This window comes from Eurypyga helias, unplaced genomic scaffold, assembly GCF_000690775.1.
Source record: "Eurypyga helias isolate BGI_N326 unplaced genomic scaffold, ASM69077v1 scaffold608, whole genome shotgun sequence".
NCBI lineage: Eukaryota > Metazoa > Chordata > Aves > Eurypygiformes > Eurypygidae > Eurypyga > Eurypyga helias.
In genome coordinates, this window is record NW_010264697.1 from 5,340 (window position 1) to 18,868 (window position 13,529).

Consider the following 13,529-nt stretch of genomic DNA (forward strand, 5'->3'; position numbering starts at 1 on the left):
CAGCTGCACATAACCAGCTCCACAGCAACTGCAGCTGAAAGCAGCAGGAGTCGTCATGCTTTGGTATTAGAATTGTTTTCTCTGCAGGAAACGGTGAACAGTGGAGAGGAGGAGACACTTGTTTTGGTTTCTGTTTATACCCCGAAAGGAGGTGGGCAGGGTCTGATCCTTGACTCCAGTGCTGGGAAGCACAAGATTGGATTGCCACACTGCTTAGGGTTTCCTCCTTCCCTTCCCCACCTTGTGAAACGCATCGGTCCTAGCACATAATTTCTATATATTATTTTCAGTTAACGTATTTCAAATACTACGAGAACTGAATTTCAGCATAGAGTGGAATTTTCACAACACGGAATGGAAGGTACACGTGGCACACAGAGGTAGATGGAGCTAAAACTGATAAGAGTTTTATCAATAGAGCTTTTGAGTCATCCCTTGAATAATTTGTGCCCTCAGTGTGGGTGGGCACTTTCTTAATGATGGGTAATTGGAGCAGCTCTGAAAAGAACAAGGAAGAAGTTACTGGCTGTTAAACCAAGTGGAGGATCAAGGGTCAATATTCAAAGTTGCTTCCTCTAATTTAGCAGTGTAGTCTATGTGGAGATAGTGGAGATCTACTTTGTTCCAGGTTGCTTTGACATCTGTCTTAAATATCTTGTTTGTTTATAAAATACATATTTTAAAGGAGAGGAAAACAGCGTAACAGCAAAATATGCCAAAATCTGCAATTATTTTAAGTTACTACTGGCAGTGTAGTTTTAGCCCCATTACACTGTTTTAGGGGCCCATTGCTGATGATCTCTGTGTCTCCAGTCCTATTAACATCTTGCTTCAACAGATCTAAGGTTTCTGTGAATTTTGCTGGCAGTGTGATTTTAGCAGATAGCCCAAGGGACAATAACAAGACTGCATTGTTGACCAGGATGTTAGTTGGCCTGTTTTTACTACCTTTTCACAGCATATTAAAGTACATTTTGATAGTACATTATTTTCAAAGTCCTGTATTAAACCTTTTCCTTTCTGTTCCCCCTTAGGGTATCACCACTTCAAAAATCTGAAGTTGTAGAAATGGTTAAAAAACAAGTCAAGGTAGTAACTCTAGCAATTGGTGATGGAGCGAATGATGTTAGTATGATACAAACAGCACATGTTGGTGTTGGTATTAGTGGGAATGAGGGTCTTCAGGCTGCTAATTCTTCAGACTACTCAATTGCTCAGGTAAGTCACTAGACTGTAAAATACTACAATGTAGTTTGATATCAGATTCATATTGGCATATGCATGTTCTGATTGTATGTTTGTTCTTTTTTCATATTTTGCAGTTTAAGTATTTGAAGAACTTGTTGTTGGTTCATGGAGCCTGGAATTATAACAGAGTAGCTAAATGCATCTTGTATTGTTTCTACAAGAATATAGTCCTGTATATTATCGAGGTAATTTTATAGTGCAGTAAATGTTTTCTTGAAAGTAAAAGCTTGATCATTTTGAGCTTTTGATTATTATATGTGGTTTTAAAGAAGCATTTAAACTGTCAGTAAACACTTACTAGTGCTGAATCTTGCTAATAAATGGGTTAATATTAGTGATTTTTTTAATACTTTAAAAGACCCAATTGTCTTAAATGTGTACTAAATATTATTATTCAGTGTGTGTGTGTTGCAAAATACTGCTAGCTTATTAAAATTCTGTATCCATAACATCATTACAGTATTACAACATCATTACAATATTTACAGTATTTAAGGAATACAAGTAGCCTTACATTTACCAAGAGATGTATGTGCTTAGGCTCTTTGAGCTGGTGATGGTAACTGTCCAGTTCGCAGTCTGAAGCCCCTTTTCAGGTCAGTGTTGGACTGCAGGGCTGTTGCTGTTCAGAACAGTACTTAGGGTTTGTATATATATGTGTGGCTACACGATTGCATACCGTTCACTTGTTGAGGGGGTAACCGTGCCTCCTTGGGCTCTAGTTCATGAACAGGGATACTGTCAGGAAAGGCAGCTGACCTAGTTTGCTCACCTGGGATTTTAAGGAGATTGGAGTCTTGTAAAAAAAATACAGTAGTATAAGAGAACAGCGTGGTAATAAATGTACATTTATTGATAGGTATGGTTAAGACAGCATGTATAGCTATAATTTTCATGGCCTTCATGACCACACGGCAACCTTAACATTTTGAACGTATTTTTAAATAGATTTTTCCTTCTCCCCTCCACCCCCCTTTATTTACTGTTCCTCTCTTTGTTTCAACAACTGCTTGCTTTCTTATAACCATACATGTATCTCAGAATTATGTTTAGAATTGATTCAAATTTTATATTCACAATAATACTTTGTGCTAAAAATGGGAGGGGGAGGGTGCTGCAAAGCTTGATCACAAAGCAAGTTTTATAGGTCAGTGTTCTGTGTTTTAATAGGGTTAACAGTTATTCTTAAAATTTTCTTAGGTATTTTTACTCTGTTTTCAAATTAATATCTTAAACTTGCACAGTATGTATCTGTATTTTACTGAAATCTGGTTTTTTACTGCCTTATTTCTCCTAGACCTGATGTAAACATTAGGTTAATATTTTTGACTTTGCTATTTGTGTATGTGATCTTACACTGTTGCAATATTTGAAAATACTTTAAACATTTTTATGTACAAGCGTTGTAGCCAAAAAGTGTGTTTTTCTTAGCAGATTGTTTACATTTTCTACATTTTCCCTTTTTTCCCACTTTATTGTGTTAACATAAATAGTTTTCAATCTAAGTCGTAGCAAGTTTGTAGCATCTTTAGAAAAACAAAGTAAACAGCTATGGAAAAAGCAAATCCGTTAAAGATCCTTTTTCCTTTAGAAGTCATGGCATAATTTAGATCCTGCATTTCAAAATCTGACTGTCTACTTATATGATCAGAGTTGCAGAAATACTGATTAGCAGTAGCTCTTGAAGTATCTGAAGAAAAAAAAAAAGTATAGTTTGTGTTTATAGAAAACATGAAAAGTTGGTCTTTAGAACATACTACCGTATTTTTCTTAATTTTCTGTCACTGAGTCCAACAAACACATTATAAATTTATAACTTAAGTCAGATATAAATATCCCACCGTTTGTATTCTCTGTGAAAGGAAATTAAATGCAAGGTACAGAGATCATAATCTAAAAATACAAAAGACTAGAAGAGGTGGTCTCTGCCTCCTGAGTGGATGGAAGGGCAAAGAGATCATTTTTATATGGGTTATGACCCTTTATATATAATGCATACAAGCATTTTACCATGTACACCTTCTCTGGAAGACAAGATGACTTCTACTTGAATTCTGTACAGCCAGCGTTTGGCAGCTCAGAAAACTTTCACAGATGTTAATAGCTCATGTCAATACTGCCAGTGAATGGGCAGAAATTCATCATTGAATGTCTCCAGAAAGGACAACTGCCAGTCTTGAATCTCTCCTTTCAGTTTTTTGTACGGATCAGGCGTGGGAGCAGAGAGCTCAATGAGTATTTGTAAGCTGCTGCTTAATATGCAGAAATGCTACATCAGGAACATGTCTGTGAAGCTTTTGTGGCCACGCCTCCGCTGTCTTGGAGTTTAGAAAATAATACTATGAAAGGCATGTCTGGAAGTTGCTTTAAACAAGTTTCCTTTTATTAGCTGACAGTAACTAAAAATACTTACCTTTACCCAATACATGCATATTATATTTTTAAATGTCTGCTCAGTGCTATTCAAACAAGTAATATAATAGATTCCATTTAATCTAAAATACAGCCTTTCTCCTAGGCATTCATGGGGTGATAGGAAATAAGTGCCATTGGCTTTTTGGTTCAGAAAGTGGTAAAGGTCTGTAGTAATAGCCCTGCACATTGATTAGTGTTTATGAACATTTAAACTCCTGTTCGTAAGTGATCTGTATTAACTTTCTCTACTCTGTGTGCAATAGATATTTAAACACGGACCTTATCTTTTGTATGGAACTAGTCCCAGCAATTTCAGAGGTTATGTTCTAAAGTATTATTCTAGATTGCAAGTGAAAACTCTGAATTTCTAATAGACTGCCAATGTGCATTATTAAGCCTGCACAGAGCCTCACACTTGCATGGAATAAGCCTATGCAGAGGCTCATACTTATTTTGATGAGGCTGTCATTACCTTATAATGGTGATTGGGATTCAGATTGATGTAGTGATTGAGAACTCCTTTGTGGATTGGTTTTGGTTTTATAATTACCATTATTGCATATGCTCTTTTGTTAAACTACTCATTTTGCGAAGTTATGCAAATCTCCCTTCAATATCAGAGGGACAAAATTTCCCTATTCTTCCTTTTTGTTCTGCTAGCTAGTAATATCTAGTAATAACATAAAATAATTGGTTTATGTTAAATAAAAAAGGTTTACAACTTTAAAAAACAATTTTTGAAGTCTGCATAGTTCATTCATGTTTCATGTAAGGGAAAATTCAAATAAAAGAGTAAAAGACCTCACACAAACAGAGTAAACAGATTTATGTTCACATTTGAAGTTCAGCCACAGGTACTTAAACATGGTCATTCATAATAATTTAAGTGATGCTGCATTAAAAAAAAAATCAATTATACTAAGTAATTACAGCCGTAACAACCTCTTTTTGTTCTATAAACTTTGGGTGACAGCTATCTTTTTTTTTCCTCCCGATTTTGTCTTTTCCCCCAAGCTCTTTTCATCCCACTGCCGAGTTACACACCTTCTGCTGCTCCTGTCCACAACTGAAGTTTACCCTTCTCTTCCCAATTTCCTTTGTCTGACACATCGTACGGATGCCTGCGGTCATACTGAGACGCGTATCACGCGTAACCCCAGACATGAGCAGACTTTCAGTGTGTACTCGCACTGCTTCTGAGCTGTAGAGTGTAGGTGCTGTTGTTCAGTATGCAAGCTGCACCGAGTTCGGTTTAAAACGCGGACAGCAGAAAATGATTGTGCTCGTGCCCACTTGTCTTGCATTATGTGGTTTGAAAACTTAGAAGTGCAAGGATCTGCCTGCATTAAGGCTCATCTCATTTTTAGATGGGCTGTCAACCTAAACGTTTCATTTTCAATGGAAATTATGTTGAACCATAAAATGGTCTGATTTTTGACTTTCCCCTTACTTGTGTAGTCTGAATTACTTAAGGACACCTATCACCTGTCCTTTGTATAGGGGTGCTGGATTAGTAAATTGAGCTGTGAGTACGCTCTACCCCCTAAGCGAAAAACGGCTGAGTCTGCTCCTAAACTGCTTTCATGTACACCATGTCCTAGAAACTTATTTTGCAGGTACAATTGCCTTCATTGTCCATCATAATTGGGATGAAACACACTTGTCCCTGACTAGATTTCCCACTGTGAAGCAAGTGTTGCTCGTCACTGTCACTATTAATAATGTAGTAAGCTCCATAGTAGGTTTTTCATGTATGGTTAAGAGTATAATTTTCTAGGTTCCAAGGTTCAGAAGTTAGGGCTTACTTTCTTCCCCTCTTAGCTGTATTTGTCATTTATCCTTCCAGGGTTTGGTTTTTTTTTTCCCTGTAGATCAAATTCTTTTTGAACCATAGGTTTTCTTAATTTGAACCTTTTAAGTACTATATTGTAAACAACAAAAAATCCATGTTTTTGCTTAGATATTAAAGGTGCTCTGTCTCTTAAAGTAGCATATGTGGTATTCCCCTAAATATTAGTGTTTCTACTACAGAAGGCATTGTTTTTAGCCACATTAAAAGGTTTCTCTTCCCAGTTTTTTGGGGGGGTGTTGTTCGTTTGTTTGTTTTGGGGGTTTTTTTGGGGTTTTTTTTTTGCTAGATTCACCAAGAATTCAGAACCCAGGAGTGCTACCATATTTCATTTTTTCTTGGCTTGCATCTAGAGCTCTGCCAAGATATGTTCCAGTCTAGAACTTGCATGCTTTCTTTGGAAGAAAGCGAATTCTAAGATTTCAGGAAGTTAATATTGTGCCTTAACGGATTTCTTTACCATTCTGCAGTAGAACTGTTTTCAGTTTAAATAGCTTGAAAATTTCAACTCTAAAATCTATACGAAGTGAAACTGAAAACAACAGGGTTATAAGGTATAACATGACATGTAGTGTTTCTGAGAGGCTTGGTATCAATTTCATATATGCCATTCCATTGTAAATAAAATTTTATCTTAAGTATGTGCATTTCTTTAAAACAGTTAACTCCAGAACATTTTCAAGTGTTGCTTAAAATTACCTTTGAGTAGTGAGTATGTGAAATAGATTCAATACGTGTATTCAGGCCTTTCTTTTTAAATTAGACTTGTGTAACATTTTGACTGCTAGTTAAATCACAACAGAAAGTTAATGTTCTTTCCATATACTCCTTGGTTATGATGGGTCAACTATATGTGTACTTGAGGTCTGCTCTATTTTCTTCCTGGAGATTAGTACTTCTGTTAAACTCTGAAATTACCAGCAATGAGATGTATGCATACTTATGCTCAGCTACTGAGTCACATGTTCTCTGTTAAAAAACTGTCATTTTCCACCACCCTAACCCTTTCAAATTACGAATTCTAAAATTTATGTCAGTATTTGATACAAACAAGAAAAAAAATTACAGCATAAATCACATAATAGTTGTCCTTCACTTCTCTCAAGAACTGTCTTCCTAGTCATCTTCCTACGTTGGAGTAAAACAATGCAGGAGCTATGTATAATGAGGAGGTTGAAAAGAGAAAAGGCTGTTGAGGAGGACAACTTGTATCCAGCAGTAGTGATGAGGTTCTGGATTAGTTTCACACGTTTAGCTTAGTTGTAAAGCATCAAAAAACTGTGCTGCTGTTGAGTGCATAATTAATTGTTCAATAATGAATAACTGATTATGCACTCATCTTGGTCCCTTACAGTCAGCTACTGAGAAACTGTTGCTAACAAATGACTGCTAAAGTCATCACAGTTAAATCATAACTACTGTTTCAAAAATCAGAATATACGAGAGGCTATAAAAACCTGATTCTGCTGGCATAAAGTAATGCCATTGCCTTTTCAATGAATAGACTGAAGGGTTAGAAAAAAGTGCTTGTTACTGTTAAATCAACCAAAGTAAAGAAATATAGCATGATAAGACTTCACAAAATTCACTGTATTCTGTATCTCTGTGTTTGTAGCCTCTGACACAGAATCATGGAACGGTTTGGGTTGGAAGAGACCTTAAAGACCATCTAGTTCCAACCCCCCTGCCATGGGCAGGGACACCCTCCACTAGACCAGGTTGCTCATTCATGACTTCATATGCAATCCTGTTCCAATAATTGGCCACCAAAAAAAAAAATCTATTTACTTTTCATTTACTGGTTGAACAAACAGTAATTTTGGCTGGATTTTACCTCCCATTTTTAGTGTTACTAATAGTTACTAACTTCAGGGGTTTTTTCTGTCTCAAAGTAGTCACAAACATGTACAGACATTCTACCACATGATTAAAAAAAATGGAATTTGAGCTTAGTGATAGATTCTGGTCAGCTGGAGACCAGACCAGCCTTGCTACCTATAGTTTAACATACATATTGATTGTAGCAATTCATGCTTCTGTAAGAAAGTCAAACGAAACATGAACCGTAGGAAAGTCTCTGCATAGCAGCATGTAAAAATTCACTTGGAAAACAGGAGTTGTTCAGATAATTCTAACTTCTGTCACCTTATAGCTTGTTTGTCATAGGCAATATAGTTTCAGTGTGAGCTGTTAATAAAGATTCATCAGACATGCTGCTTCTCCGCTTTCTCATTGAACTAATACAAGCCTGAAGAAATAGAATAAAGCAGTCATGCTGCACGCTATACTGAAAAACATAAGAAAATGTGTTATTGTGCCTTTCAGATTACATTTGATATTTTTTTTTCTTTAACCTTTTAGCAAAAACTGATAAAACTTAGGCAGTGAAAGAGAGATCTAATTGCCTCTCTGAAGTACTCTGTAGTTGAATTAGTGCTCTGGTAAAGCCTCGTCCCTCTCAAGAGTTTCATGTATGGAAGATTGGTACACTTTTCAGTTTCAAATTGCAGCTTACCGTATGTATTTTGTTAATTTGGAGGTTTGCTAATAATGACAAGAGGATGGTTGCTTCTAGTCTGCAGGTTCCCCCGTCACCCTGTATTACTCAGCATTTTTATTTCCTTAATAATTAACTACAGTATAATGCAGTGAACTTAAATCACTCTTAAATGCTTAAAGAAGGTGACATTCTTCTGAAAATAGCTGCCTCCTTTAAATGTTTTCGTCTTTAGATGGAAATGCTCACATATTTGACTAGATTGCCCATTATGTCTTCTTGAATGCAGGTTAGGTTTTTGGGGTTTTTTTATATAGGTTTAAAACAGAACATTTTCAGCTACGTTGTAAATGTGTTCTGGGGATGCCCCTTTTTGTAAAGTTAAGAAAACATGTGTTTATCATACCAGGCAAGACATTTCAGTAATATATGGTTCTCTTCTTTTTCAGATCTGGTTTGCGTTTGTCAATGGCTTTTCTGGACAAATTCTTTTTGAAAGATGGTGTATAGGTCTTTACAATGTGGTAAGATGATGTCTGTGTTTTCAGTTATTTTCAACCGTAAGCATGGAAGTTTCTTGAGTAAGCAACCTTTCAGCAAGTCCTTACCTCTGATTTTTTTTTTTTTTTTTTTTGTTAATCCACCCACTAGATGTTTACAGCCATGCCCCCACTAACCCTTGGAATATTTGAGAGATCGTGCCGAAAAGAAAACATGCTGAAATACCCCGAGTTGTACAAGACTTCCCAAAATGCGCTGAACTTCAATACTAAGGTAGATTTTTTAAAATCAGATATAATGAAAGCAGAAATTAATAGTACTTCAGTACAGCTACCCTTTTTGTTCTATGCTGCTGATAGTTAAAAATGGAGGGGGTTTTTATTAGTACTAATTCCAGTTTTCCAGTTGTCTGTTAATAGTGCAAATCCTATTCCTCCGGTTTTGTAAACTGCAGAAATGGACAGAAAGTACTTTATGTTTTTTCAGCCCTGATTTTTCTTTTCTTCTTCTGCTGGTAATAAAGCTGTCTTCTACAGGCAGAAGTGACTAGACCTCTCTGTCGTTGGGCTGTATGTATTTGTACTGTTATATGGGAATGGATTACTGAAGCCTGTGGAGAAGCGTTGCAGAGGACAATAAGAACTGTCATTAGATTTGTAGAGGGAGGGACGTGATACTATTCTTTGTCAATTTGGAATTGTGATTTTATGGTTTAATTTTGAGTTTTGGGAAAAAAATACTTGGAGTCAGTTAAGAATGTGTCAGGGTGTCAGAAGGAATCTGAGGCTACTTTTGGTGGTAAATGGGTGACATTCATCTTGGATTGCCTCACACAAGTAGTAGTAAAAGAATGTAGGACTCTTAATGTATAAAATATGCACAATTTCTACAGTTTTGTCCATAAATAATCTCCTTTACAAACTAAATTAAACTTGTTCCTGAATCTGCATTTTCATCCCGTGATATTTGTAAGAGTTCCTTCTGGTTTTATTTTATTTTTCTAAATTTCTATAATTGGGACATTTCAAGTAATGTCATTGTATGCCGAAATTTTCAATCTGTCATTGAATTTACATGCGATCTGTAGTAGATGTGTGGAGCTGATACAGCATACTTAGCTCTCCTATCTGTGCCACTTGTGCTGTAAAACTGCAGTACCCCTCTCTATAAGGAATAATTTGGCTGAACTATCTTGGTTCGCTGAAGCATTTGAGATTTTTCTCCTTCACTTCATCCTTTCACCTACAAAAACAAACCTCAAAATTGTATGGAAACTGGGGAAAAAACTTTCTTGTATCACTGAATGCTTTACAAATTATCAGACTTTTCTCGCTCCTTTAATACAGACGCTTTTGTGTTGTGATAGTTGTAATAAATAATGTAAGTCATGAGTTACATGTGCTGGATTTTTCTGTTTTTAAATAAGCCTGTAATACTTTTATTATTGCACAGATGTATTGTTGACTTCATTGGAAATTCTGCAGCTATTCCCATGCAACACTTGCTATGAGTAAACATTTTCAAACTTCCCAGCTACAAAATTCCCACCTATAAGAGTTGAATAGTTGTTGTTAAAGATTTGGAAACATTACTGCCTTGAATGTTGATGCAGATGTTTGTTATGGTAAAAGGGATCAAAGGTTAGGAGGTCATGACAGAGGTTAAAGGATTAGCATGTGACAATAAGAATTGGTCAGGAAAATGGAAAAGTAGAACTAATTTTTCTTGCACCCACCTGTGCTTTCTGTCAAATAAAAACTTCTAGTAATGACATAGCAAGAAGGAGAGACAAAGGTTAATGAGTAGCACAAGTTCAAATGTGCGAAGTATTGGAGTGTAAATTGGATCATCCAACCTAGTGTAGTTGTATAATCTAACAAAAGACTTTTAAGACATTGTGGAAAATGTTGTGAGGCAGGCAACTTTATTTCAATTGTTTGAACACCTTAACACTCATAATACACATCAGTTAGTTACAATAAAGACTATGATAGTCAAAGGTGGTGTTAATGAAAAAGCGTGATTGCTATATTGAAGGAAATGGGTTACATATTTTTGATTAAGTTTTTTTTATGTCTTCATACAATATATTACGGAAGGCATCAATAGGTTGTTTATTCTTAATACAATTCTTTGCAGAAGGCATATTTTACAACTGACAATAAGCTTGAAAGTAAAATTTGAATTATTTAGCAAATACATTAAAGGAAGTTTAATATGATGAAGCTGTGCCCTTCAAGAATGGAGCATGTAACAAGAAATCTAAGGAAGATACTTTGTATGTGTAGGTATATGTAAAACTCAGGTTTTGATTAATCTACGATCCAAATTTATTACACAAAATGTAAATTGTAAAAGCCAGAGTCCTTTTTAATTCCATACTTAAAATGTACAATTGTTCCAGTTGTCTGGTTTAGTTTAATTTTTCTGATGATATTCCCATGTGTATACGTTTTAATTTCCCTTCTGATTTGAAATTAAAAGGAGGACATAATACACACTTTTTTCAAAACATAAAAATAAACAAATGACCCATGAAGAGCTACGAGGCAGAAAGTGCCTGTCAGTTATATTACTTCACAGTGGTGGCCTGACAGAAACACATTTTGTGAATCTAACACACAGATAAAAAGAAAGGTCAGGGTTCACAGAGCTAGTTTTTTGCAAATGGTTCTCATGGATTTTTTTGTTTTCCCTTAGGTTTTCTGGGTTCATTGTTTAAATGGCCTCTTCCACTCATTCATTCTGTTTTGGTTTCCCCTAAAAGCCCTCCAGCATGGTAAGTATTATGAAAATTAAAATATAAATGTTGAAAAGTACAAAATATCTAAATACTTTCTCATTTTCTTAGGAAAGCTTTATAAATGCTAACAGCTTAAATGCTTAAATTTCAAGATGCCATTACTAGAACAGAGGCAGTATATTTAAAATGTTCTCTTTAAAATCTATTTATAAGTGGGTATAATATTATGTACTTAATATATTCAACTCTATAAATAGTAAACTGAAACAAGATGGGGAAAAAGAGATTGTTATTTAATTATGCTATTTTTTAATATAATAGGCTACCATGATAAATACCTACAAGATCCTAAATCACTACTGTCCCATGCATTGTCTCTTAGGTTTTGTAAACTTCTATTGCTGATGTGTATTCCTTCTCTCCTGTCCCTTCAAGGGCATAGTAACCCATCAACTTATGAGTAGGCTTGTGACAGGAAACTGGGACATCTCGGACAGCTCGGTCCTGTCACTCCTCTAGCTCAACACCTGAGCTGCAGAAGGAAACAGGGTGGTTGGGAGGAAAGCTGTGTTAATTAGGTGTCAGGAAGATGGGGCCAGGCTCTTCTCAGTGGTGTCCAGTGACAGACTAGGGGCAGTGGCCATAAACTGGAAAACAGAAGGTTCAACCTGACCATGAGGAACCCTTCTTCACTGTGAGGTGACAGAGCAGGGGGACAGGCTGCCCAGAGAGGTGGTGGAGGCTCCTTCTCTGGAGACTTTCCAAAGCCTCCTGGACTTGTTCCTGTGTGATCTACTCCAGGTGATCCTGCTCTGGTAGGGGGGTTGGACTGGATGATCTCTAGAGGTCCCTTCCAACCCCTTCCACTCGGTGAATCTGAATCTGTGAATCTGAGAATCTGAAATCCAAACCAGAATCCATGTTCAAAGCTGTAGCCAATCCGGGTGAGAGATTTATGCATTCCATGAGGGAGAAGTGTTTAATGAATATTCGCAGTGATGCAGAATGGAGTTGATGTGTGCATGGCAAAGCTCAGATAATTGCACAAGCACTGGTGAGAGCACTGTAGTGCAGGCCTCCTCTGCTCACAGCCCCTGGGCTAGAACTGACCTGCTGGCAAGTGGCCTCTACAAGTCTGAAGAAATTGCCTTCTGTCTTCCTCTTTCATTCCTAGAGAAAGGCTGGGTGAGTAAGGGGAGCAGGATTGGGACATGAGGATTGTGTACACGGTGGGCAGTATAACCAGTACCTGCTGTGGGGCTGGGTGGTGCACATGAAAGGGAAACGAGTGCAGGATGGAAGCTGCTGTTAATTAAATCTCTGATCTCTGTGTATGTAAAGAGGGAAGGGAAATAATGCAATTAGTTTCCCAGGGAGGAGCTGATGAATGCCAGAGAGATTCATCGTAGAGGAAGTTCTGAGAACAGGTCTCAGCCTTCACCTTCTCTTAGCAAAGAAGAGGTGCAGGGGTCTCCTGAGATATGAAGGGAGAAATGGGAAGAATGAGGGATAGCTCAGCTTTATGCATATGAGTGCTGAGTCCCAGCACTCTGACTGATGGGAACAGACAGCTGCCTGTCTGTTCCCCTGTCTTACCCTTATTATGATCTTTACTGCTAGCCATATAGTGTAAAGCAGTACAGTGCATTTTTGAGCAGATTAGAACGCTGAAAATCAGATTCTGAAGATCATGAAGCTCAGAAGTCACTCTGTCCATTTCTTTGAGCTTTTTCTCCCATTTACTCTTTCGTCTCACGTCTACCTCTTTCTTGTCTGTAAGTGGAAAATTCCAACTGCATGTGTTGTAGTTGAGTCTACCAAGAAATATGCAGAGAATAGGTACGGATTTGTAAGAATTGTGTGTTAGAATTTGCTCCATGGGACCTGACCATTGTACAGTGCACAAAACTAGAGTCTTCGCACTCCGTGTAGTGTCATGTGGATATGAAAAGTGACAAGGACCTCAGTCTTCACAGAAGCTTCTTCTGATGCAGCTCTGTCAACATAACAGTAAATGGCAGAAGCCAAACTTACGTGTAAAAGTAAATCCACCACCTGCTTTCTCTTTTGTGTAACCTTTAAAATGAGCCATGGCCTCAGCTTTGTCTTCAGGCTTCCAGAGCTCTTGTAGTCCTTCGTGGTCTGCTGGTCTGTCCAGGGAGAAAGTTAAATCAGGGAAGTGCCAGGAATACAACCAATATCACTAGAGCTTAAGGAGGCAGCCATTGAGAACTCTTTGTCTTGGAATGGGAGAGGGCTAGGTTAAGGAGGACTAT

The 13,529-nt window shown here is 37.1% G+C and overlaps 1 protein-coding gene across 1 annotated transcript in view; it reads left to right on the forward strand.

Annotated features, from left to right (window-relative positions):
* Window positions 1-1,034: 1,034 nt before the first annotated feature.
* The window catches only part of LOC104513178 (phospholipid-transporting ATPase IA-like), a gene marked incomplete at its 5' end in the record, with an annotated part of 39,728 nt that continues 27,233 nt past the window's right edge, over window positions 1,035-13,529 (forward strand). The window contains 5 exons of the mRNA XM_010156448.1: window positions 1,035-1,218; window positions 1,323-1,433; window positions 8,459-8,533; window positions 8,661-8,783; window positions 11,211-11,289. Coding sequence (XP_010154750.1) covers window positions 1,035-1,218; window positions 1,323-1,433; window positions 8,459-8,533; window positions 8,661-8,783; window positions 11,211-11,289 — 572 coding nt within the window. The remainder of the gene's footprint in view (window positions 1,219-1,322; window positions 1,434-8,458; window positions 8,534-8,660; window positions 8,784-11,210; window positions 11,290-13,529) is intronic.